The sequence below is a fragment of the Apus apus genome, chromosome 19 (assembly GCF_020740795.1).
Source record: "Apus apus isolate bApuApu2 chromosome 19, bApuApu2.pri.cur, whole genome shotgun sequence".
Classification (NCBI taxonomy): domain Eukaryota; kingdom Metazoa; phylum Chordata; class Aves; order Apodiformes; family Apodidae; genus Apus; species Apus apus.
The window spans coordinates 2693857-2719362 of NC_067300.1; the positions used below are offsets into that span (position 1 = coordinate 2693857).

Sequence of the window (25506 nt, forward strand, 5' to 3'; positions counted from 1 at the left end):
GGTGTTTAAAAGACGCATAGATGTGGTGCTGAGGGACATGGTCTAACACTGGACTGAGTAAAGTTGGATTAATGGTTAGACTCAATGATCTTAAGGGTCTTTTCCATCTGGAATGATTCTGTGACCCACCATCCCAAGGCATTTTACACCCCAACATTTGAGCAGGAGCCAGCCAGCCCTGAAGGCAGCTGGCTCCTGGACAGCAGGACATGGGGTCCCTGTATCTGACAGGGCTGAGCCCCCGTTGCCAGGAGGGCAATGCCAAAACATCCACCCCACCATCTGCAGGACATGTCCATCCCTTTCCTCACCTCCATCCCCAGCCTGGCACAGCTGCCTTGGCCCTCACAGCCTGCGAGTTGGGACCATCCACGTTTGGCTGGGGATTTTTTGAATGAAGCAAGTGTTCCTCACTATCTCTTCTTCCTTTTTGTTTTTTTCTTCTGCCAGGTGTGATGGAGGCAGGAGAACCTTCTGGCTTCTGGGGAGCAGAGTGTCCCTGAAGGGCAGAGAGGGGGGACACCACGGGGACCCCCAGCAGATGAGTCCCAGCTCTCCAGTGGCTCTGTACACGTGCTGGGATTTTTACGTACAGACAAGTGATGCTCGCTGGGAAGATTGACAGGGAGATGGGGAAGCAGTATAAATACCTTGCTCCTAAATAGCCTGCTGGTATTTATAGCCTGTTGTTGGCAGAGAGTCCAGCAGCTCTGACAAACTCAACTCCAGCTTCGTTTTTAAGGAAGCATCGGAGAGAGAACAAGGTATTCAAGCAAAGATTGAGATGAGTGCTGGGGGCTGCTGGGAATCCAGGTGTCTGGGCCATGGCACAAATCCTTGTCATCCTGCTGTCCCTCTGGGCTCTCCTTTGCTGTCCTCAGGCACCTCAGGTTCTTCTTCACCTCTGAGTGATGGGGAGAACATTTCTCTGGCCATACCTACCTACCTACATATATATATACACACACACATACTGCTTTTAGCTCTGGCTCTCTGCTGGCATCACTCTGTTTCCCACCTCCTTTTCCATTTTCCCCTCTCCACCCCCCCCACCCCCCTGCCCAGGCTTGGAAAGGGGGAGCACAGGAACATTCAAATCCCCCCAGCCAGGCCCCATGCCCCACTTTGGGGAAGAAGCCCCCCCCCCCAGTGCCAGGAGCTGCCATGCCAGGAATGCAGTTTTCACCCCAACATTTGCAGCTGTGCCCAGCCTGGGGGGGTGGGCGTGGTGTGTGGGGGGGGTCTGCATCCCCTGCATGGGGAAGGAGGTGGATATTTTCCTGGAAAATAACCCCGGGACACCCTAGGGACCCCTTCCCACTGCCATCTCCCCCCATGCTGCAGCCCTGCAGGTTCCCTACAGCCCCAGGGCAGTTGAGGGTGGGAGGAGGTGCAGAACTTCTCTTCAGTGCCCGCAAAATGAACCTGGGGGAGCCCTGAGGGTCCTGGGGGGGGGGGATGCTGGGTGATGGGGATGCTGGCAGGGGGGGGTACCTACCCTAAATGATGGAAGGGGGGGGGATGCTGGGTATTGGGGGTTGCAGGGCGGGGAGGGGAGATGGCCTGGGGGGGGGGGGATGCGGGTAAGGGGTGGCCAGTTCGGAGGGGGGGACATGCTGGGTGCAGAGGGTGAGTGGTACAGAGCTGGGGGGGGGATGCGAGGGGGGTGTTGTGTGGAGGGGGTGGGGGTGCCAGGTGTAGGGGGGGTGCCGGGTGTGGGGGGGTGGGGGTGCCGGGTGTAGGGGGGGTGTCGGGTGTAATGGGGGGGGTGTCGGGTGTAATGGGGGGCTGTCGGGTGTAAGGAGGTGGGGGTGCCAGGTGTAGGGGGGGGGGTGCTGGGTGTAATGAGGGGTGCCGGGTGTAATGGGGGGGGTGCCGGGTGTAAGGGGCTGGGGGTGCCGGGTGTAATAAGGGGGTGCCGGGTGTAAGGGGCTGGGGGTGCCGGGTGTAATGAGGGGGTGTCGGGTGTAACGGGGTGGGGGTGCCGGGTGTGGGGGGTTGCCGGGTGTAATGGGGGAGTGTCGGGTGTAAGGGGGTGGGGGTGCCGGGTGTAGGGGGGGGGTGCTGGGTGTAATGGGAGGTGCCGGGTGTAAGGGGGTGGGGGTGCCGGGTGCAATAGGGGGGTGCCGGGTGTAGGTGCCGGGGGCTGGGGGCGCGGGGTGCCACGGGCCCTCCGCGTTGGGCGGACGCCGCGTTGCGGCGCGGGGCGGCGCGGGGCGGTGCGGGGGCGGTGCGAAGTGACGCGTGTCCCGCCTCCCTCCCCCCCCCTCCCCCCCTCCTTTCCCCCCCCCACCTCACTTCCCCATCCCGCCCCTCCCCTCCGCGCAGTCAGCTGAGCCACCGCGGCCGCCGGAGCCCGCGGCCCCCCCCAAAAACCCAAGCCCAGACACCCGGCCCGCCCGTTCCCCCCTCCCCCCGGTCCCTCCTTCCCTCCCTCCGCATCCTCGCACCGCCACCCGCAGCCTCTCCCGGCTGTGCGTGCGTGTGCCCGTCGGTGCCCCCCCCCCCCCCCCCTTCCCCTCCCACCTCCCCCCAATATCTCCTTCCCCCAACCTCTGCGGAAACCCCCCCCCCCGCGACCCCCCCAAACTCCGGCACGGAGACATGGCTCCCATCGGACTCAAGGCCGTGGTGGGAGAAAGTAAGATCCGCGTCCGGCCGCGCTACTTGCGCACCCCCGCGGGGGGGGGGGGGGGTGGGGGGAACTAACCGGTTGTGGGGGGCGGGGGGGGGGGGGGGGGGAGGGAGGGGGAGCTGCCCAGGCTCTGCCTCCCCCCCCCCACTTTTCCGCGGGTCGGGGGGGGATGCTGCGGATGCGCCATAGGGACCCTCGGGGGGGGGAATCAGCCCCGGGGGGGCGAAGGGACGGAGGGGCGGGACACCCCCGTGGGGGCAAGCCTGGGGGGCTCGGTGGTGGGGGGGCTCGATGTCTCCTTCTGGGGTTTATATGGATATTTTTTAATATGTATATTTATATATATATGTATATATTTATATATTTTTAATATATATTTTTTTTGGGGGGGGGGGGCTGTTCAAGCTGTTGGGGTTTTTTTCTGCAGTGCTGAGGGGAGGAGAAAGGGGGGGGGGGCGGTGGAAAGAGTGGAGTTTTTGGGGGGGGGGGGGTAGGATAAGAGAGAAGCGAGAGGCTCTCGGGTCTTCCCCTCGCCCCGACCCCTCAATCGAGGGGCGATCGCCCCCTTAGAGCCCGGCAGGGGAAACACCAGCGGGAAAGCCCAGTTACCCCCACCCTGGGGGGGCCGGGGGGTGTCACAGGGATGTCCCTGTGTGTGTGTGTGTCCCCAACCCCCCCCCCCCGCGGTGACAAGGCCGCCCCTCTCCTTTGTCTGCAGCAAACGCTGGTTTTGTTGTTGCCTTTTGGACGGTTGGGTTTGTGTTTTTTTTTTTAAATTCTCCCGGACGTGACTTCGCTTCTATGACCCCCCCCCCCACCCCCCCAAGTTCCCGCCCCCCCCCATGGGCAATTCGGGTGCCCTCCTTTGGGGTCGCGATCCAACAATGCTATTTTTGGGGTGGCCGAGGCGTGGGGGGGGGGGTGTGTGTGTGTGTTTGTGTGGACAGGCCGGGAAAAATTGGGGGGGGGGGACGGGGAGGGAGGAACCCCGGGTTTGCTTCCTCCTTCCCCGCCCCCCCCCCCCCGGGGCTGTTGCAAGACGGTATTTTCAGCGTCTCTTTGGCGCGGGGGGGGGGTCTGTGTGTCTGTGTGTTTTCCCCAAAATGCCTGAGGCTGGAGGGTGGGTGGGTGGGTGGGTTGGGGAGGGGGGGGAGGATTATTGGGGGGGGGTGTTTGCTGGTGTCTCCCTTTCCCCGCCGCAAACTTAAAGCGAAAAAACTCCGCATGAAGCGGGGGTGGGGGGGGTGGGAAAAAAATAATAATTAAAAAAAAAAAAAGGCATAAAATAACTCAATCAAGAGCAGAAGCAGCAGGAACCGGTGGAAACTTCCCGCAGCCATGAAAAGCCTTTCTCCTCCCCCCTCTTGCATGATTTATTTCCGTGGCACCGTGGCCGGATCTTTTCTTCTTCTTCTTCTTCTTTTTATTTCTCTCTATTTTGTTTTCCTCCTGGTTTTTTTTTTCCTCTCGGTCGGGGGGAAGGTCCGTGTGTTCGGCGTGCCGTTTGGGGGTGCTGTCGGGGGGGGTGAAATCGCCGCGGGTGGGTTGGTTTTTCCCTCCTCTCCCCCCCCCCCCATCTCCCGCGCTGCGGATGGTGCGGCCGGAGCTCGGTGGTGTGATCGGGTGGGTGGTGGTGATGGATTGGAAGCAAAAAAAAACCAAGGGGGGGGGCCAAGGGGATATTCCCCCCTGGGTTGACATCCCTGCCTTGTTACCAGGCGTTACCTGCCCTGGGGATGGTGATGGGGGGGGGGGGGGGGCTGCGCCATCCTTGTCTTCCCCAACCCCCCCCCAGCACCCTGAATTGCTGCATTGGGGGATTAGAACTGCAAAATGAACCGGGGGAAAAAAAAATATATATGTTGATCCTCTGCTGCAGGATCAGCTTTGGGGAGGGGGGGAAGGTTGGATTTTCTGCTTTGCTGGGGTATTGGGGGGGGAGGTTGGGACTGGACCTCTCTCGCCTGCAGAGTGGGGATGGGGGCTGCCCCTTTAGCCCAGCCGAGCAGGAACGGGGGGGGCAAGCTGGACCAGCTGCCCATGCACACCTCCCCCAGGCAGGGCCCTCGCTAGAGAGGGGACAGAGAGCAGCACCACTGCATGTCCCTTTCTTTTCATTCATTGTCTCTGTGCTGAATAGGCTGGGAGAGAGCACAGAAACACACACAGGGGTTCGAGGCAGCATTGCAGAAACCTGGCTCAATCCTTGCCTTTCGGGGGAAAAAAAAAAAACAAACCAGCCCACTGTGTTTTTCCCTGGAAAAAAAAGACCATTGCAGGCTGGAGAATGCTAACGGGTAGCTGGGCATCGGGGCTGGCAGGGAAGCGTGGGTGTCTGGGAGGAGAGAGCAGGGTTTGTGCAGGCAAAATGCTGCAGAGGAGCCAGGGGGCCAGGCCCTCGGGGGAGCACCCTGCGGGGTCCAGCCCTTCCCTCCCTCCTTCCCATGGGGGCTGGAGGTTCTCCTCGGGCTGCCTTGGCCTTCTCAGCTCCTGTTTGCTGCTGGAGCTGCTCCTCCAGGGTTTGGAGCAGCCTGTGGGGTAGCCAGACCTCCCCCTTGCCTGTCCACCCAGGGGGCTGGCACAGGATTGCCCCCCGCTCTCCCTCACTGCGCCAGGGAATCTCCCAGGGGTGACCTGCAGGAGAAAGAAGACACTTGCTCATAAGGAACAAGAGGTCCAAAGCCTGGGGCTGTCCCCAGGGCAGGGTATCTCCCCTGGGCTCCCTCCCGAGGAGGGAAGGGAGGAAGGAAGGCAGATGCTGCTGTGTTTCCATGGCTCGCTCCGCCAGCCCCCCCCCCCTGGAGCTGCATTCTGCCCTGGCTTCCCTCCAGACCCGGATTATTCTTCTGACCAGCTGGTGCCATAATAGGACGGGTTTTGGAGGCCCCCGGAGAGGTGGGCAGGGGGACACGAGGTAGGTGAGTGTTGTAGGAGATGGGCAGAAGCAGATTGTCACCCCCCCCGGAGCCGTGGGGTGCGTGCTGGGGGGGCTGTCCCTGCGGCACCCCGCGGTACCCAGCAGCCATGGCTGCATCCCTCCAGGGCTTGATTCCATCTGGCCCGGGTTGGAGCTCACTGTGCTCAGCCCCAGAGGTGATGCCCAAGGATCAGGTCCTCCCATTGTGTCTTCTGCTCCCTCTGTGGCCACCTCCCCAGGGATCCTCACGGGAGAACCGGTCACTTCGCTCTGGTGCTGGTTAGAAAAATCTCACCCAGGCCTGGGAGCTGCTCCCACCTCTGAGGGCACCCGTCACCAAATCTTCTTCTAACCCCCAACCATGTGGACATTCCTACTGCCCTCTCTTGCCCCGGGACCTCCTTGGATCTTCTCAGGACAGCTTGCCCCGAGCTCCCCCTGCCCAGCCTGGTCCTTGCTCTCCTGCAGCACCCTGCAGTGGAGAGGAGGAGGAGGCTGGATTTACTTCACCAAACCATCACCGGCGAAGCAGGACAAGATGTGCTGCAGGGGTGACACCTGCTTAGTGCCTGCCACCATGGTGGGCTGGTGCAAGACATGTAGCTGGTGCATATGGAGGTGACATCCGTGCTGGATCTGAAAACCCAGGACCCCTTCGCCTGCAAGAGGAGAGAAACCTCCCCGAGGGCTTCTTTTTGCTCGTGTCACTCTCATGGCCTGATGGGAGAAGCAGAGCAGCCCTGGGACAAAGGAGCACCCTACTGCCTTCCAGAGACAGCAGGAGAACACCTTTCTCCCAGGACACCAGCTGATCCTCCCATGGAGCATCCTCACCTCTACAGCCTCCACAGAGCTGACCTGTGCCCAGGGCCTACCAGACCCACTCCCAGGAGCCCCACCATTATATCCCACCTGGTCAAGGTGGGATGGGCACCCACATGCAGCACTCGCTGCAGTGCCCTGTCACCCATTGTCTCCATCTCTGCCTCTCCAGGATCCACTTCTGCCTGGCCCACACTGGGATGTGATGACTCAGGGGCCCAGGCTCACACCTGTGTTGTTCTGCACCTTCAGGGACAAGGGAGGTGACATGGGCAGGGCTGCCAGCCTTGGGGCGCAGCCAGGGGCCCTGGGGACCTGCTGCAGAGTCACCCAGGGTGTTGGGACATCTCACAGCTCCCACCACCCCTTTGCTGGGGGCACAGAGGGGGGGGGGGCTTTGAGGAGGCTCTGAGCCCATCTCGTGGCTCAGGGTACGAGGTTTGTGTGCTGCTCCAGAGCCAGGGCTGGCCTGAGCCCTGCCAAGCAGAAAGAGAAGAGGCAGCAAGGGGAGCCAGAAGTGGCTGGTCCTGGTGGGATCATGCCTGTTGTGTCCTTATATCTGCAAGGGTGGAAGAGCCTCCAGCCCTGCTGTGATCTTGGTGTGCTGGTGAAGAGGATGGGTGAGGAGGAGAGGGTCTCTGCTCCCTGTCCCCTATGGATGGGAGCAGACCCTAAAGCCAGTGGCTTCCTGGGCAGCCCACCCTCCTGATCCCCAGCTCCAGGGAGTCCCAAGGGCAGCACGGTGCCACCTGCCCAACATGTGGGTAGAGGAGCAGGTGCTTGGCAGAACCTCTGCTGGGGCTGTTAGAGCTGTCACCAGGGTCTGTCTCGCCTCCAGTGTCAGCTCAGAATTGGAAAAGCTTGACAAAATAGATGCAAAATTCAGGGCTCTTCTTCCCACACAGTGCAGAGCAATTTCAGTCTCTGATCTGCAGGCTCCACCAGGAGAAGTACTTGCCCGTATGTGACTATGGAAGGTCACCAAGAATGACAAACCTCACTTTGGCAGCTCTACATCCACCCACCGGTGTCTGCCTGTGCAGGAAGGTTGAAAAAGCCACCAATGTAGAGGACTTAGACTCTTCACCTCCTAAAAAATTAAAAGAAAAGCCAGGTCTGGTTCTAATTCCCTTTACCTCTCAGGAAAAGTGTCCTGGGAGAGAGTCCCTCCTTCTTCCCACAAAATCAACACATTTAAAAAGAGAGTCATTGTCACATGGGTTTTAGTTGCATGCTGAGAAGCAGATGCTGTGTCCACCAACTGATGGTGTGGGAAGGAATTTGGCTCCAGTGTTTTGGAGAGTGCAGAAATAGATCAGGCTGAAGGTGCATTAATTTGTGGCCTTCCACGTTGCCCATCAACAAGCACCTGAGTGTTGAGTGGGGTCATTTCTGGGGCCCATCAGAGGGTTTGGCATTGTGTCACTAAGAGAGCAGCAAAGACCACTTGGAGTTGGACCAGTTCAGCTGCACATCAGCTGCCCTCCATCCCATCCCCAGCATCCAAGTGGGCATGGGGACCAGACCAGCCTGGATCCCCACTGAGCCAAACCTGAAGACCCCAAATTTGTTGGTGTTTTGCTCCCTCTTGGTTCAAGGCAGAGAGGAACCAGCTCAAAAAGTCATGACCACACATGTAGCAGAGAGTGACTTACCCTGGGAGAGGGTCACCTCCCCTTTTGGGTGGTGGGGCACCCCATGTGTGCCATCCTGCTGCAGGAAAGCCCTGGGTTCCTCCTGGCACTGAAGCATCACCAACATTGGCTACACTGACAGCACCCACAGCTGGGTTCAGCATCTCCCCTGGGGATGGAAACTGGGTGGAAGAGGACAAACATTAGGGAAGGATGAGGCCTTCAAAAGGGACCCAATGTGGCCTATGGCCCGCTGCCTCTACCCAGAGGAAGAAGCTCTGCTCAACTCCCAGATCCTTCCAGACCTTCCCAGACTTGAGGAAACTATGGCAGGAGCAATCCCACAGTGAAAATCCTCGTGGATTTTACCCCATGTCTCCAGTGCAGTCAACGAGAGTGATTTGTGGGCAGGATCATGTGTTTCCGTTCAGGTGTGTTACAGAATTTCTGAGGAGCTCAAGATCTCCTGGTCTCTGTCCTCCTTCTCTCCAGGCTGTGCTGATATCCCATGGTTTTGTCTGGAAGGTACAAATATGTACATCCTTCACAAGAGCAGATAGGAGAAGGAGGAGTTAATCATGGGTTACTGTGATTACTGTGACTAATCCTTGAAGCTGGAGTCCCAACAGCAAGGCAAATACTGCTTGGTGTGGCTTCCACACGTGGCAGGTTTCACCTGCAGCATTGAGGGAGATGGGCCCTGCTGCTCTGGGTGTGAGAATAGGCAAGTTCACCTCATCCAGGGTTGGAGAGGAAAGGGTGAGGCTGAGCCTGGTTGTTCTGCCCATGCAGGACTTATGGCAGCTGGGCAGCACCTGGGCTGCACCAGCAGCAGGTTCCTGCATGAGCAATGTGTTCTTCAGGAAGGCTGAGGTCTTCCAGGTGAGCACCAGAAATAATCCAGTGAGAAAAATAGGTGTTCAGGATATGAATTGCTGGAGGGCAGATGTTTGCATTTTGCTTGGTTTATGGACACAATGGTTTCCAGATTCCTATCATCCCTGAGGTGGCTCTTAGCCACACTGAAGGACATCAGCTGGGCTTTGCCTCCTCTAAATGAAGTTACTCTCTGTGTCCTGAGTGGGGCTGGTGGCCTCCCTGCCGTCCTCTGATCCATGAAGCCTATTTTATTGGGTACTGCTTGGGGGTGGTACACTGGCACCTAGAGATTCCCCCACTCAGGATGTTTGGAGGTAGATACGTGCTCCACTACATCCAAACGTAGTTGTGTCTGTGTAACACTCACACTGTCTTAAGCAATTAGTTAATGAACCAGCAAAAAAGCAGTTGCCAAGCCAACCCCAAGCCAGACGTGTTCCTCTTGGAGATGCAGCATGACAGCTTTTTAAGAGAAGTGGGGCTTGGGCAAACCTCAGCGTGGATCTCTGTGATCCAGCTCTCCAGAGCTGCTCTGGGGTTTTGGATCCCAAATGGAGGGGGTGTGAGGAGAGTGAAAGGGCTGAGCCCTGCCTGGGCCAGGGAAAAGCCTGTGGTCAGGACCCCTTGTCTCCTGTAGGACCTTAGGCAGTTCCTACAGCCTGTTGCCCATATGCATGAGGCAACTCCATCTTCTCTTCCCACGTCATGCCAAGATGTGCAGCCTATCAGGTCCTGGCTTGTGGCAGCAAAGGACTATTCCTGAGCAGCAGGAATTTGGTCTCCTTGCCTTGCTCCAGGAGGGATGGGCTTGACCATTGCTGTTGGCACAGGCCAGGCTTGGGTCAGCCCTAAAGCAGAAATAGCCCCTGGCTGCAGCATCCTTCACCCGTCCTAGTGCTCTAGGATGCCGTGGTGGCCAGGACAAGGTTTTTCTGCTTCCACTGACCAGTGGAGGTCAGGGCTCAGGAGTTTTCACACTCCTGAAGGAGCAGAACAGGCGTCCCATTCTTGGGATGCTTGGGGCATCTCAAAATGAGTGTGTCTCAGCACAGGCTGCACTTGGGCACAGCTTTGTTGGTGTGAGCACAAGCAATGTCAGGGTTGGTCCCTCTTCCTCCAGAAGCAGTTGGAGACATGGGGCTGGTTGCTTTTGCCATGAGCAAGCCAGGGAAGGCAGGTTTGGAGAAAGGCAGCCTGGCCAGCTCTGTATAAATAATGTGGGCTAAGCCTCTTGGAGTGATGGATGGGCTTGAGTCCTACTAGGCCACCGTGTCACCAGCTTCTGGCCCTGCTTGCAAACAATGCAGTGGGTCATTTTCATGCTACATGTCACCCCAAGAACAAGCCTGGCAGCAAGAGGTGGGTGGGGGGAGGTGGTTGCTGTCAAGCATGTTGTCTGCATGGTGGCACTTTCAGGAACATGTCACTCAAGAGCGTTGGAGTTCCTCAGTTTATGGGTGAGATGTGCTGCCTTGTCTACAGGCACTAATGTTGTCTCTACATTGGAGGATAAGCCCAGAGCTTATTGTCTGTTCTTGGTAGAAGTTGTAATTAAAATCCTTCCAGTCTGAAGGAGGTAGAGGCAACGTGGTAGGTCCAGAAGAGCCAAGTGTTGAAGGTGCTGGATGAGATATGCATAAGCATCTTTTCCCCCTGAAACCTGGTTTATTTCCAAGATGAAAAGCTTGACTGTGAGCATCACAGACTGATGTTAAAGGCCAAAAGCTCTGCTGGCCAGACCATTTGGGGACACAGCTGGCAACAGCTGACCTGCAAATGTGAGGATGTGAGAGCATCACTTCTTGGGAGGCATCCAGGCTTGACTTGACCTCAGGCAACAGAGGAGCTGCCATTTCCCCTGGAATTCTCTTCCTGATCCTATAGCTGAATGTGGCATTGGCTCAAGGATGGCATTGCTCATCCTAGATAGCTCCTACCTGCTGCCTTCCCTTCTGGTAGGACATTCCCTTTCCATGCCAGCCTTGGCCACCCACAGCATTTAACATTGTCCTCTTGCTCCACCCGAGTGCTAACAAACCACTTGTCCCTAACCCAGGGGTTTAATCATGTCTGTGAGGACACCTGGAAGGTGCAGGTCATGGCTGTGTCTCCTCCAAACAGGACACAATCATCTCAAGCTTTTACTTGGCTCATACCCTCAGGGCCTTGGAGCCTCTTTGGAGGATGCTCCGTGGATCTGCCTCTTTCCTGACCCTGCCCAGGCTCCGAGCTGGCTCTGGAGAGCAGACCTGGAGGCTGCTTAACTTTGCAGCCTGCTCTGACCCATGGTGAAGGCAGGAGAGGACATGGCACTGGGGAGGAGCTGTGCCTGGCTGCAGCCCAGCTCTGCAGCAGGACGGGAGCAGGGCTGGCCTTGGGGGACAGGGGGGGCTCTAAAACCACAAAGGTGACATCCCCGTCCGACTGCTGGGGCCACCTCAACCTGCACCCCACGGGGGACAGCCTGCAGGCTCACCCCGGGCAGAAGAGGAGTGTCTGTGCCCAGGACTGTGGGCAGGGGGTGTCCCCAGCCCTGCAGGGTCCCTGGGGTGCAGGGGGGACTGGCTGGCGCTGCCATCCCGGCCGGTTGCATAAGCAAGATGGGATTGTGGGGGATTACAAGGAGCAGGCTCAGGCGGCTTGATTCTTGTTTCTAAAAGGAGCTCTTAAGCTGTTGTTGTTTTTCTGGCACTTGGGATTAGGGCTGAGATGTCTAGGGTGGCCCCCAGGGACCCCCACTGCCCCTCCATGGCTCCCCACTGGCCTGGGCTCCATCTGTTAGTGCCAAATGTGGGAGAAAAGTGGGGCTGGGAGGTGACCCCCCCCCTCCCTAGGTACCCCAAAACACCCCCCATGTCCCCAGGAGGGGCACTGGGGGAGCGGGACTGGCTGTGGCCCTGTGCGTAGGTGGGGGGTTCAGTGCCCTGGGGTGCTGCAGGGGAGGGTCTTGGGGTGCTCACCACCCCCCCCCTTCCCTGTGCTCCCTCTCTTGCAGAGATTATGCACGATGTGATCCGGAAGGTGAAGAAGAAGGGCGAATGGAAGGTGAGCACCAAACCTGGGGGGCAGGGGCAAGAGAGGAAGAGGGTGGGGAGGCAGAAGCAGGGAAGGGGGTTGTGAATCCCCCCCCAAGCATGGGGAAGGGGTTGGGAAAGGGCAGTTCCCTGGCTGCCCCCAGCTCACAGCCCCTCTCCCCAGGTGCTGGTGGTGGACCAGCTCAGCATGCGCATGCTCTCCTCCTGCTGCAAGATGACCGACATCATGACGGAGGGCATCACAAGTGAGTGACCCCAGGTCCCAGCTGGCCCTCACAGACCTCGGTTGCAGGAAGGGCAGAACCTCCCTGTTGTACCAGGGCACTTTCAAAGGCAGCTCCAGGCTGGCAAGGCCCCCACCCATCCTCATCCCATGAGGGATGGAGACACGCTACCACCCATTGCTCATGGAGGAGTGTCTCGGTGCCAGGCTTGATGCCTCACAGCCTCCCTCTGTGCCTGCTGGGGCTGGAGAAGCCCCAACACCTTGTCTCCTGGCAGTATCTCCGTCCAAGGAGATCACCAGGTGTTATTTCATGTCAGCCCTATAAGTAGTTCCCTGCAACACTCAGAAAGGAGAAGGAAAATCCAGGCTGTGCACTGGGAGGTGTCTGGGGTGGTGGGGGTTTTGCCCCAGCCCGGGCACCAGCAGAGCATCACCCCTGGGGTGTCCCCTGCAGTGGGGGGATGTGAGAATAAACTGAGGCAACAGCAGCATGGGAACGTGCAGAGAAATCCAGCAGCCCCCTGGGACCTTGCCAGGCACCCAGGCAAAGGTTGGGACAGGCTGGGGACAGCCCCTGCCCTGGCTCTGGGGTGGGGCAGAAGCCGGTGGCTGGGGACGTTCTGGAGACAGAGGGGTTGGCAGGGCTGGTGCTGTGCTGCTGTGGTGTGTCCAACAAGCCCACCTCGCCGAGTGCCCCCCCTCCACCCCCACCTGTCCCTGTCCCAGCCCCTGTTTTGTGCCCCCAGTTGTGGAAGACATCAACAAGCGCCGGGAGCCGCTGCCCAGCCTGGAGGCCGTTTATCTCATCACCCCCTCCGAGAAGGTGAGTGCCTGGGGCACGGGGGGCACAGCCTTTGGCTTGGGGGGGCACAGGGGGTTCCCAGACTGGGATGGGCAGCCATGCCATGGGAAGCATCTGGGCTCCAGTGAGGCCAGCCATGCTGCCAGGGGGCTGGACCGGAGCTTCGCCCCCTTGACAGGAGGGAGGACGTGGGGTGACCCTGCTGAGGTGCCCTCAGTGCCACCATGCCCAGCCCAGCTGGTCTCTTCTCTCTTGCAGTCCATCCACTCCCTCATCAATGACTTCAAGGATCCCCCCACCTCCAAGTACCGAGCTGCCCACGTCTTCTTCACTGACTGTGAGTACCTGGAGGGGAGGGAAAGTCCTTGTCACTGAAACGTGGGGAAGGGTGGAGGGGTGCTGGCTGCTACCCTCCTCCTCCTCCTCCCTTGCAGCCTGCCCCGACGCCCTCTTCAACGAGCTGGTGAAATCCCGTGCTGCCAAGGTCATCAAAACCCTGACAGAGATCAACATTGCCTTCCTCCCCTCCGAGTCCCAGGTGAGGCTGAGCTGGGGACCGTCCCCACCGGGGTGGTCCATGGGATGGGGGTGCTGTGGGATGCTCAGGATCCTTCCCCAGCCCATCAGGGTTTGTGTAACAGCCTCACAGCCCTGTTGGTTCCTCTCCCCCTGCTCAGCTCTTCCTCCCTGTCTCCTTCAATTACATCTCAGGGCTGATCTGCCACAGGAGGTGGAGCAGGCTCGGGGCCTTGGCCCTGTGCTGGCAGCCACATTGCTCAGCCCTGTGCCCACCCAATAGGGCACTGGGGAGCCAGCCCCGGGCCATCTTCCCCCTGCTGGGGATGTGGGAATGAGGGGGACAGGGAGGGACAGGTAGTGCCTGACCAGCTTGTTGCCAGTAAACGTTCAAGCTGCAGCATTTCTGGGGAGAAAAACAGGTTGAAGATGAACTCTTGGCATCCCCACATGCAGGGAAAATGGCTTCTGGTCTTTACCAGGGGCACAGCCTGGGAGCAGCATGTTCCCACTTTTCCCCAGGTCTCTGGTTCCCTGCCTGGGAACACGTGGCTGCTGTGGGTAGAAGGTCTTCTGCCTCCTCTGCTCATGCCAGGGGGATACATAGGGGTAGGGACTGTGCTGCAGAGCTGGAGATGGGGGAAGCATCAGGGTCCAGAGCTGGCACCAAAGCCCAAGGTGCCACCAGAGCTCCAGCTTCCCAGGCCCAGCTGGGGACCTTCATCTGGGCTTGAATCTGGTTTCCAAACCCACCAAGGTTGTCCTGTGGGGCCCCGCCGTGCATCCCCTCTAACCTCCCTCCCTCTGCACCTCCCAGGTTTACTCCCTGGATTCAGCTGACTCCTTCCAAAGCTTTTACAGCCCCCACAAGGCCCAGATGAAGAACCCGATCCTGGAGCGCCTGGCGGAGCAGATCGCCACGCTGTGTGCCACGCTGAAGGAGTACCCAGCCGTGCGGTACCGGGGGTAAGGGCAGCCACTGGGACCCCCCCTCCCCGCCAGGGACCCCCCCAGCACGGTGGAGCTGGGGCCGTGCCAAGCACAGGGCACAGATGAGACCAGGCTGTGTCTGGTGCTGGTGAGGATGTGGAGGTGGAGGAGACGTTGGGATGGACGGACGTCCGCGGGGAGTGTGCAAAACAGACCTGAAGATGGTCTGGAGAGTGGGGGGTGGGAGCCTAAAATCCAAGTAGCACCTCATGTAGGATAGACCAAGGCAAAGCAGAGCACCCCGAGGAGAAACGGGCAGCAAAACCTGCTCAGGTCCCTCCTCTCCTATGAGCCAAAGGGTGTTGCAGAGGGAAACCAGCAGCTCCTCCCCATCCCGTGCTGACCTCTCCTTGTGTCTCCTCCAGGGATTACAAGGACAATGCCATGCTGGCACAGCTCATCCAGGACAAGCTGGATGCCTACAAGGCTGATGACCCCACCATGGGTGAGGTGAGCAGGGCAGGTGCCTCTAGCCCCCAGGGAGGACACCTGGGGGCTGCTTCACTCCTAAAGTCCCACTTGAACTCTGCCACGCTGCAGTGCAGACCCTGAATTGGGACCCCAAAATGCCCCTAACTCCTCCTGACCGCCTGTGGGGCTGGAGGAGCCCCCAGCCCCACTGCTGACAGCTGCCCCTGCCCTGCAGGGTCCGGACAAGGCTCGTTCCCAGCTCCTCATCCTGGACCGGGGCTTCGACCCTGCTTCCCCAGTGCTGCACGAGCTGACCTTCCAGGCAATGAGCTACGACCTGCTGCCCATCGAGAATGATGTCTACAAGTGAGTGTCCCCATAAGTCCAGCCCTTGAGCAGAAAGCTCAGCCATGAAGCCTGAGCCCTTCATCCACCCCTCCATCCCTCCCTCCATCCATCACAGATCGTCAGTTGGGAGGAACCGATGGCAGGTGTGGTGGGCAGGATTGATGTGAAAGGGGCTTTTGTAGCTCTCAACCCTTTATCCCTTCCCACCATTTAGCAGCTGATGGAGTGTGAGAAGGAAAGATAGGAAACCAGCCTGAGATCACAGAACAGCAGAATGGTTTGGGTTGGAAAGGACATTAAAGATCATCCAGTTCCAACCCCCTGCATGGGCAGGGACACCTCCCAGCAGCCCAGGCTGCTCCAAGCCCCATCCAACCTGCCCTTCAACACTGCCAGGGATGGGGCAGCCACAGCTTCCCTGGGCAACCTGGGCCAGGCTCTCACCACCCTCACACTAAAGAATTTCTTCCAAATATCTCATCTGAATCTTCCCCCTTTCACATTAAAACTATTCCCCCTTATCCTGTCACTCCCTGCCCATGTCAAAAGTCCCCTCCCCAGCTTTTCTGATAAGAAGGAGCTCCCCTGTCCCCTCATCTCCCCAGTGCTGCACATTCTCCCCAGCAGTGAAGGGACTACGTGCCCCCCAGCCCTGTCCCTGCCATGATGCTCCCTGCCCTCTTCCCAGGTACGAGACGAGCGGCATCGGGGAAGCCCGGATTAAGGAGGTTCTCCTGGATGAGGACGATGACCTGTGGGTCACCTTGCGCCACAAACACATCGCCGAGGTGTCCCAGTGAGTGTCCCTGCAGGCAGCTTGCCAGCTGGGTGGGATGCTGGCTTGGCATTGCCACCCAGCTTGCTCTTAGGGTCCCCTCCCCGCTGACAGCTCTGCCCTCCTCCTGTCCCCAGGGAGGTGACCCGGTCCCTGAAGGAGTTTTCTTCAAGCAAGAGGATGAACACGGGTGATAAGGTGACCTGAACGATGAGCTGGGGATGGGCACCTTGTGGGGCTCAGCCATGGGCTGGCACGTGGTGGAGTCTCTTGGGGATGCCTGATGGGGACTTCTGCAAAGGGCTGAGGGTGCTCAGGTCCCTGATGGGGAGAGGAGACTGTGGAGTGTTGGTCTTGTGCCCTGGGCTGGAGAAACAGGGGGCCTTGGGAGGGCACTGTGCCTGGGGGTGGGTTTGCCCTCAGGATGGAGCCCATGCCTGTGCCACAGCAGCCACCTCTGGCCAGTGTCCTTCCCAAGAACCCAAGTTGGTGGCAGTGAGGGCACCCTGGTGGAAATAGGATGTAGAAGTGGCCAGAAGCTGAAGGCACCATCTCAGCCTCAGCCAAGTGCACGGGGGTTCTGGAGGAAGAGGACCACGGGGGGAGATTTCTACCCCCTGCACTCCAGCTTGCAGAGCTGCAGAAAGGGTGAGGGTCACCCAGCCCCTCAGCCACAGCAGAGCAGCCCCAGCAATGCCACACCAGACCCCTATGAGGGGCTCATGTGGGGACAGAAGTCCCTTGGCAGGGTCATCACCTCCATGCTCCTGGTCCCTGAGTGTGAGTGACCATGTCCCCTTCCCTCGCAGACCACCATGAGAGACCTGTCCCAGATGCTGAAGAAGATGCCACAGTACCAGAAGGAGCTCAGCAAGGTACATGGGGAGGGGGGAGATGTCTGCAGAGCAGCTGGTGCTGAGCCCACTCAGGCAGGGGGCCAGGGCAGCCCTCCCTGGAGGTTCCTGAGCTGTGGGCAGGGGCTGAGGCCAAGATGGTGTCATGGGGACCTTCAGCTGCTGCCAGCACCACCGTGGTGACTGCACTGCTTGTGTCTCCCCAGTACTCGACCCACCTGCACCTGGCTGAGGACTGCATGAAGCACTACCAGGGCACGGTGGACAAGCTCTGCAGAGTGGAACAGGTACCAGCTCCCCCAGCCCCCGTCATCCCCCCCAGCATTCCCATAGGGACCACCAGGGCCAGCAACTCCCCCCCCACAGCTCAGCACTGAGTCGTGGGGTGATGAGTACCTGTGTTCTCTGCAGGACTTGGCCATGGGTACTGATGCTGAAGGTGAGAAGATCAAGGACCCCATGAGGGCTATTGTCCCCATCCTGCTGGATGGGAACGTCAGCACCTATGACAAGATCCGCATCATCTTGCTCTACATCTTCCTGAAGAACGGTGAGGGCTGGGCAAGGGTGGGCAAGACATGCAGGCAGCTCCGGGTGGCCAGCAGCTCAGGGCTCAGCCCAAAAAAGCCAGATAGAAAAGCTCAGCCCTGTCTCCCCACCCACCAGCAAGGCGGGTGTCCTCAGGTGACGATGGAGGGGCTGTGTCCCCACCAGGAGGCATTTCTCACGGGGACACCCATCTCCCCGTCGTGTTTCCAGGTATCACCGAGGAGAACCTGAACAAGCTGATCCAGCACGCTCAGATCCCAGCCGAGGACAGCGAGATCATCACCAACATGGCCCACCTCGGGGTGCCCATCATCACAGACGTGAGTCTCCACCTCCCCGCAGCCCTCCTCGTCCTGCAGGAGGACCGTGGCACCGTGTACCCCCCCCCAAGATGCCCCCAGACCCTCCCGGGGTGGCCCTGGTCCCAGCCCCCGTGTCTCAGGGTGTCCCTCTGCTCTCCCTGCCCAGTCCACCCTGCGCCGCCGGAGCAAGCCGGAGCGGAAGGAGCGGATCAGTGAGCAGACCTACCAGCTCTCCCGATGGACACCCGTCATTAAGGACATCATGGAGGTGAGACAGCAAGGACAGGGACAGGGGATGCAGCAGGGACTTGCAGGGAGTTGGGTGCTCCCAGCCCAAACCCTGCCATCTCTCCCTGACTTGTGTCCTCCAGGCTGCTCGCTGCCTGCAGGCAAAACAGGGTTGGGATGTTTTCATAGGGTCACAGACTGGTTTGGGTTAGAAGGACCTTAAAGATAATCCAGTCCCAACCCCCCCGCATGGGCAGGGACACCTCCCACCAGCCCAGGCTGCTCCAAGCCCCATCCAGCCTGCCCTTCAACACTGCCAGGGATGGGGCTTCCACAGCTTCCCTGGGCAACCTGGGCCAGGCTCTCACCACCCTCACACTAAAGAATTTCTTCCTAACATCCAATCTAAATCTCTGCTCTGCCAGTTTAAAGCCTTTCCCCCTTGTCTTATCTCTCCCTATCCTTGTCTGAAGTCCCTGTTCAGATTTCCTGGAGCCCCTTCAAGTACTGGAAGGTGCTCTAAGGTCTCCCTGGAGCCTTCTCTTCCTAGAAGAGGTGCTCCAGCCCTCTGAGCATCTTCATGGCTGTCCTCTGGATTTACTCCAAGATTTCCTTGTCCTTCCTGTGTTTGAGGCTCCAGGGGGTTTCCTGGCCCCCATGTGTGTGCTGGTCCCAAGTGTGTTGCACAGCCCCAGCTGGGCTCACATAGCATCCCCACAGCACAGAACACAACCGTGACCTGGCTCCTCATTGTGCCACACCGTGTGCCATGGCTGGGTGGCCTGGTCACAGCATTGCCCACATCCCAGCTGAGCCAGGGGACAGGCGTGGCACGTCACCCCTGCCTGCAGGCACAGCCCTGCCTGCACCTGCGGGAGCTCCAGGCAGAGCCAGAAAGGAATTTTCTCCAGGCACTGCCTTCCTCCTGACCCCTTCAACCAGAGCAGCCTCCTGGGGTTTGCCCAGAGCCTGGGGGGTGATCCAGGTGCTGAGGCTGCCCCCCCCAGTGTGGACCATTCCCACCTGCTCAGGCAGACCCTGCAGTCACATTCTGAGGAGGGGGATGTCTCTGCAGTTCAGTGCCACCTCAAGCAGGACCCCAGCTCCTCCCTAACACCAGTGCTTGCCTTCCTCTTCCATAGCCTGTTCAAGCCCTCCCAGGGGGGCTTCATGTCTGGGGTGCCCCAACACCTGTCCCCAGGACCAGCGGGGACTGCACAAGGCTGCAGCATCTCAGCAGTGTCCTACAGGCAGCATCAGCCCTCCAGCACTGATCACCCTGAGAGCAAGAGCAGGTCCCTGAGCTTCCTAGAAGACCCTGCCCTTGCCCCCACTTTACCCTCCCTCCACAGAGCCCCTCAAGCTGAGGGCAAACCTCACCCCGTGTTGCAGCCCCCCTACACTCCTCCTCCCCCCCCCCCAAGCACACCCTAGTACAGGAACACAGCCCCATTGTCCCAAGAAGTAAGGAAAAGTCAGGATTCATTTGCAAATATATGCAAATGGCTCCTGACCCAGCTGTGCCAGTCCCCCCAGTCACAGCCCCAGGAGAGGTTCTGGGGCCGGGGGCTGTGCCTGGCTCCTCGCTGACCCCCCTGGGGCTCTCTGCTCACAGGATGCCATCGATGACAAGCTGGACACCAAGCACTACCCGTACATCTCCACCCGCTCCTCCGCCTCCTTCAGCACCACTGCCGTCAGGTGGGTCCCCTTCCCCCTGGGCATCAGCACCTGTGGCATCCATCCCTCCATCCTTCCATCCATCCATCCCTCCATCCATCCATCCTTCCATCCATCCATCCCTCCATCCTTCCATCCATCCATCCCTCCATCCATCCATCTTTCCCTCCATCCTTCCCTCCATCCCTCCTTCCCTCCTTCCCTCCATCCCTCCATCCTTCCCTCCATCCATCCCTCCATCCCTGCATCCCTTGGAAGGGTTGTACCCATCAGCAGGTCCCTGAGCTGCTCTGCTGTCACTCTTCACAGAATCCCAGACTGGTTTGGGTTGGAAGGACCTTAAAGATCATCTAGATCCAACCCCCCTGCATGGGCAGGGACGCCTCCCACCAGCCCAGGTTGCTCCAAGCCCCATCCAACCTGCCCTTCAACACTGCCAGGGATGGGGCAGCCACAGCTTCCCTGGGCAACCTGTTCCAGTGTCTCACCACCCTCACAGGGAAGGATTTCATCCTCATATCCCACCTAAATCTCCTCTTCCAGTTTAAGGCCATTCAGGCATCCTGTGCCTCAGTTTCCCTGCCTGTAACAGCGAGCAGTGCTCAGGGCCAGAAAACTGGACTTTACCTGCACCAATCTGGAATTAATGTGGGATTTAGTTAAGATGTGAACACATGGTTTGTTCCTGCCCATCCTTCATCCCTCTCCTCTTCCTCCAGTGCCCGCTACGGCCACTGGCACAAGAACAAGGCCCCCGGGGAGTACCGAAGCGGCCCCCGCCTCATCATCTTCATCCTGGGAGGGGTCAGCATGAACGAGATGCGCTGCGCCTACGAGGTGACACAAGCCAGTGGCAAGTGGGAAGTGCTAATAGGTGAGTTGGGGACCCCTGGTAGGTGAGTTGGGGAACCCCACACCCCCTGCCCTGGCTGCTCATCCCACCCTCCCTCCGCCATCCCGCAAATCCCAGGTGGTTGCAGGAGGAGGAGCTCTATGGAAAGGTCTTCTCCTGCCACCCGCTGCCACACCTGTGTCTCCCCTCCCCAGGAAGCAACTTGCATCCCCTCCACCCATCCCCAGGTTTTCCTCTCCCTGTCTGATTTGATTCCAGCTGAGCAGGGTGAGAGGGAATTGGGGATGAATTGCTCCCATCCCCCCTGTGTTGCACACTCGGCCTTGGGGTTGTGAGAGGAAGAGAAAAACAAAGTAAAGGGGTGTGCAACAGCCCACACCAACCATGTGTGCCCTGTGTGTGTAATAGAAGGTCCATTTACCTGTTGCACACCTGCTGCATGTCCTGTTGCACAGGCATTGCAACAGGACGTGTGTTGTGTGCTGGGTCTCATCACCCTGGCTGTGCTTCCAGAGGAGCTGTTGAGCATTGAGGACATGGTGGAAGCCCCGCCAGATGTTGGCAAGGAGCTTCTAGGTCCCCTAAAGTCCCCTCCAGGGAAGCACAGCTGGATACACACCTTGTTGGGCAGGAGCCCCACACCATCTCATCTAGTCCTTGGCTTCTCACCAGCAGAACCTTCTCACCTCCTGCAGCCACCAGCTGTGTCCTTCCCCCCCCCGAACCACCAGACCCACCACCACCTCCCAGCTCCATCCCACCTCTCACCTGTCTCAACTCTTGTCTCTCCATGGACCATCCCCTTTGCATGTGCCTCCAACGTTCCTGGATGTGCAACCACGTCCTTCCTCCCCCCAAATGAAAACCAGGGGGCTGGGGGGCGGTCTTGGCGCAGCCGTCAGCCCCGCTCTGTTCTCCTGCAGGTTCTACTCACATTCTCACTCCCACCAAATTTCTCATGGACCTGAGGCACCCCGACTTCAGGGACTCCACTAGGGTATCATTTGAGGATCAGGCTCCAGCAATGGAGTGAGCCAGAGACACCAAGTAAAGGCAGCTCACTAACGAACAAGAAACTCTTCCACCCCGAAGGGTTTTCTTTGGTTCTTCCATTCCTCCTTCTCTTTAATTCTTCTTCTGGGTTTCGTTTCCATTTGGTTCTCTGACAAGAAAATGCTTGCAGTTCCTCCTTCCAGGTGGAAAAGCATCCAGTGCCTCTCCATCATCCCTCTGCCATGTCTCTCGGCCAGACCTGGCCAGCTCCTTCATGCCATGAGTTCCCCCTCGCCGGGTTTGGGGGCAGCAGGTCGGGGGCATCCCAGGCAGAGGCATCCTGGGATCAGGGAGGGGATGGAACACCCCGAGATGCTCCCTGTGGCTGGAGTAGGGCCAGGGATTGGGTGCCAGGGGTTGTCCCAGCTCTTACTCCTCTCACCCCCATGGCCAAGGTGGTTCTGTGACCCTCCATCCGGGGTGAGATGGGGCTGAGGTCCCGAGTCGGTGGCAAAGCTCAGGTTTGTTCTTGGTGCCCTCAGCGTTGCAGACCCCCCAAGCCCTGTGCCAAGGTTTGGCTGCTGGTGGTTTTGCTGGTGATACCCACCGTGGCTTCCTCCTAAGCCACTGGTGCCATGAGCTGGTCCTTGCACAGCCAGGGAAGCTGCTGAGGTGACACAGCAGGACCTGCCACCGGCACCGAGCCGGGAACCGCCGAGCGAGGGGCAGCAGGAGGTCAGAGCCCTTTCCCTCCTCCCTTCACCCAAGGATGCTCCACGTGGAAGAGCCTGGGGAGGACCTGCAGAAGGTCCCTCCCTGCCCAGCTGCTGCCTGCCTGCACCTCCCACCCCATGCACCCCAATAGCTTTTCAGGTCCTGGAGTGTCCCCACCAGCCACCACCCCGCTGCATGGCCACCTCCTGGCTCCTGCTTCATCCTGGACCAGTTCCTTCCATCTCCTTCATGTCTTCTGTCCTATCCATTTCCCCCTTGCCCCTCCCCACCACCTCCCCCCACAGCCCTACATCCTCTAGCAAGCATTCCCACGAGCCTGGGGCCATCACCAGAAGGTCCCACCTCAACAGGGTGGGACCGGGGGCAGCGCGGGGAGGGTGATGGGGGGGACAGGGGCACGACAGGGCATCCTGAAACCCTCACTGATGTGTGTCCCCCACCACCACCATTCCCTTTCCTCTGCCCCCCCACAGGGTCCACACACATCCTCACCCCACAGAAACTGCTGGACACGCTGAAGAAGCTCAACAAGACAGAGGAGGAGACCAGCAGTTAAGAGGAAACGTCGCCCCCCCCCCGACTCGATGCCGAATCCCCCCCTTTCCCAGCACGGTGCCATCCTGCACCCAGCCCTGGCCCAGCTTTCTTGTGTTGAACCCCCTCCTGCCACCTTCCCCCCCCCCTCCCCTTATCTCATTTTATCCACAGGGAGGGGACAACAGCCAAAAAAAAAGGGAAAAAAATAATTATATATATATATATATATTCAGAAACCTGATGCATTGTGTTTAAGAGAGGGAAAGAAAATAAGTCATTATATATTTGTGGCTGCAGCTATCGAAGCACCCAGGAGCTCATGGCTGAGTGACCCATCTGCCCATTGCTAGTGAGTGATGATGATGATGGTGATGACAAATACCAACACGATCACCAAAAAAACCAAACAAACCCTTTTTTCCCAAGTTTTGCTCCTCCCTGGGGTCCCGTGTGGATGGACGGATGGACACGCCGCCCTGGCTCAAGTCCCTGCTCAGCCTGGGCTCAGCTCCTGGCCAGGAGGGGGTCCTTCCTGCCCTCTCCTGTCCCTTGTGTTTTCGGGGTGGTGGGCGCTCCTGCCAGATGTGCATGCCAACATCTGGCACAGGGGTTGGGGAGGGGGGGGGTGAACCCGGGATGCTTCACGCTGCGGCGATTCCCACGTGAAAAGGGACCAAAATGGTCACGACCTGGAGCTGGGGCCCTGCTGGCTGGCGTGGCTGCTCCCCTGCCCTGCTGCAGCCAGGCCTCCCCCTTCTCCAGGTGTTCCTTAAAACGCATATATATATAATAAAAGGTTAATTTATATATATATATATGTATGTATCTCTCCCTCTGTCCCGGGGCAGCTCGTAGCTCCGCTCGTGTCGTCCCGTGGTGAAGCGTTTCTGAACGTGCTGTCTCCCCAAGACCCCCACCCCCCCCAAAAAAAAAGAAAAACACCACACCCCTCTGGGACCCTCCCCTTGGACTCTGTGTATATTAATGACTGTGTCTCGTGACGTTCTTACAAGCTTGGTGTATAGTGATTTAACCAAACCTCTGAATTTTTTTTTTGTTGGGTTGGTCGTTTTGTTGGGTTTTTCATTTTTACACCCCCCCCCCCCCCCCACCCCACCCCAGATTGCCCCCCCTGCCCTTAGATGCACTGCAATATTTTTGGGGTCCATCGTTTTTGTTCTGTCCCCCTTGAAGGCTGTGACCCCCATTTTCCTTCCCCAAAATCTCTCTTTCTTGCCTCGTTGGTGGTTTGCTCTCCCCCCTCCCCCCTCCCCGTCTGTTCCTTGCCCATAAAGTTAAATATATATTTTTAGGGCAAAGGCTGCATCATTGCACTGATATTTGTTGGTTCCTCCTTGGTCCTTCCACCCTGTTCGAGTCCCCTCTTGGTTTAGCAATGCAAATGCTTCAGGATCTTGTATGTTGGACATTATTATTATTATTTTCTGTTACAGTTATTTATATAAAAAAAATAATTTATCAAAAAGGAAAACTTAAAAAAAAAAAAAAGTAATAATAATCTAGTCTGTCTTGGAACTTGTTTACCTTGAAATTACTGGAATCTAAATGTTTGAAAGTGTTGAAGCACAAACATGTATCATCTCTGTATATCTGTTCTTCTGTACTAAAGCACTCGAGTGACTCAATAAAAGCAATCTCCATCCCTAGTGCAACCAGGGCTGTGCTGTCCCACTTGCTGGGGGGGTGGGGGGGGGCCAGGCAGGTGAGGGAAAGGCTTGGGAGATGTTCTCACCAAACCCCATGTGCCTCCCAGGGAGAGATCCTGGTGGATTGATGGCAAAACCTGCCTAAGAAACTGCTTCGGAAAGGACTGGAGACCCACAAAGCAACCAACAATATTTATTTTGTTCAAAAATAGGTGATTATCTTAGTACAAAATATCTCCAAATGGCTCTGCTGGTCTTTACAAAATAGGAGATGGGGGGGGGGGGGAAACCCAACATCTTTGCTCCTGGCTATTCCATGTGGGATACTTGGTTGGTCCCTGTAAGCTCTGGTTGGGGGAGTCACAGCTTCCAGCACAGCCATGACCTGGATCCTTGGTTGGTTTGGGACACTGCTACGAGCAGATGCAGCCAGAGACACAAAAAATCCTCTTTAAAAGACACAAAAATCCTGCCCCCCAAAGGGCAGCACTGGGGGTGACCCCATTTCTTGTGCCCCCCCCACCCAGGCTGGGTGCAGGATCTGGGCTCAGTGGCTTTGCAAGCACTTGGGGAGGTTCTAGACCTGAGTAACTTTATTTGCCTAATTGCTTTAGCAATTCTTCCCCCCCCAAACATGGGGGTTTGTACCAAAAAAAAAAAACAACCCAAAAATCCAAAAATAAATACATTTGACATGGGCACTTTAGGTGGGTCCTACACATAAACACAGCCAGGGCACCCCAGGCTGAGATGCTCTTTTTTTTTCTGCCTGGATGACACTGTTGGGTGGTCACATCCAGGGATGGCCAAAAAAAAAACCCCACAACCAACTCCTTAAATGCCCTAAAGGATTATGCTGGAAATGAAATCCCAAACCTAAATATGTACCTATAGAGATACACTCCAGTACATACACACACACCCCTCATCCATCAACCCTAAAAGAGGGATGTAGCTGCTTGCCAGATGCCTTGGAGGGAAAAAAAAACCTCAAATAATCACATAAACCAACAAAAAATAAGAGCTTTCCCAGGGAGGACCTGGCTTGGTTCAAGTTCAAGGGCAGAGCAGAGGGTGGAGGGGACACACACGGGTCGAGCCCTGGGCATCCAGCCCCT

General features: G+C 58.1%; 1 protein-coding gene across 3 annotated transcripts; it reads left to right on the plus strand.

The window, feature by feature from the left end:
• Positions 1-2523: 2523 nt before the first annotated feature.
• Positions 2524-24394, plus strand: STXBP1 (syntaxin binding protein 1). 3 transcript variants are annotated; one of them, XM_051636847.1, is made up of 20 exons: positions 2524-2641; positions 11883-11932; positions 12086-12167; positions 12895-12971; positions 13209-13287; positions 13385-13488; positions 14284-14432; positions 14822-14906; positions 15103-15233; positions 15904-16011; positions 16128-16188; positions 16800-16865; positions 17051-17131; positions 17256-17394; positions 17604-17713; positions 17862-17963; positions 19539-19624; positions 20323-20477; positions 21380-21503; positions 22658-22697. In XM_051636847.1, the coding sequence occupies exons 1-19, from the start codon at positions 2605-2607 to the stop codon at positions 21487-21489; spliced, it is 1812 nt and encodes a 603-aa protein (XP_051492807.1). In that variant the 5' UTR covers positions 2524-2604; the 3' UTR covers positions 21490-21503; positions 22658-22697. The 3 variants fall into 3 exon arrangements, with proteins under 3 accessions (XP_051492807.1, XP_051492808.1, XP_051492809.1); XM_051636848.1 differs by lacking the exon at positions 22658-22697 and having other exon boundaries at positions 21380-21507; XM_051636849.1 differs by lacking the exon at positions 21380-21503 and having other exon boundaries at positions 2525-2641; positions 22658-24394.
• Positions 24395-25506: the final 1112 nt, after the last annotated feature.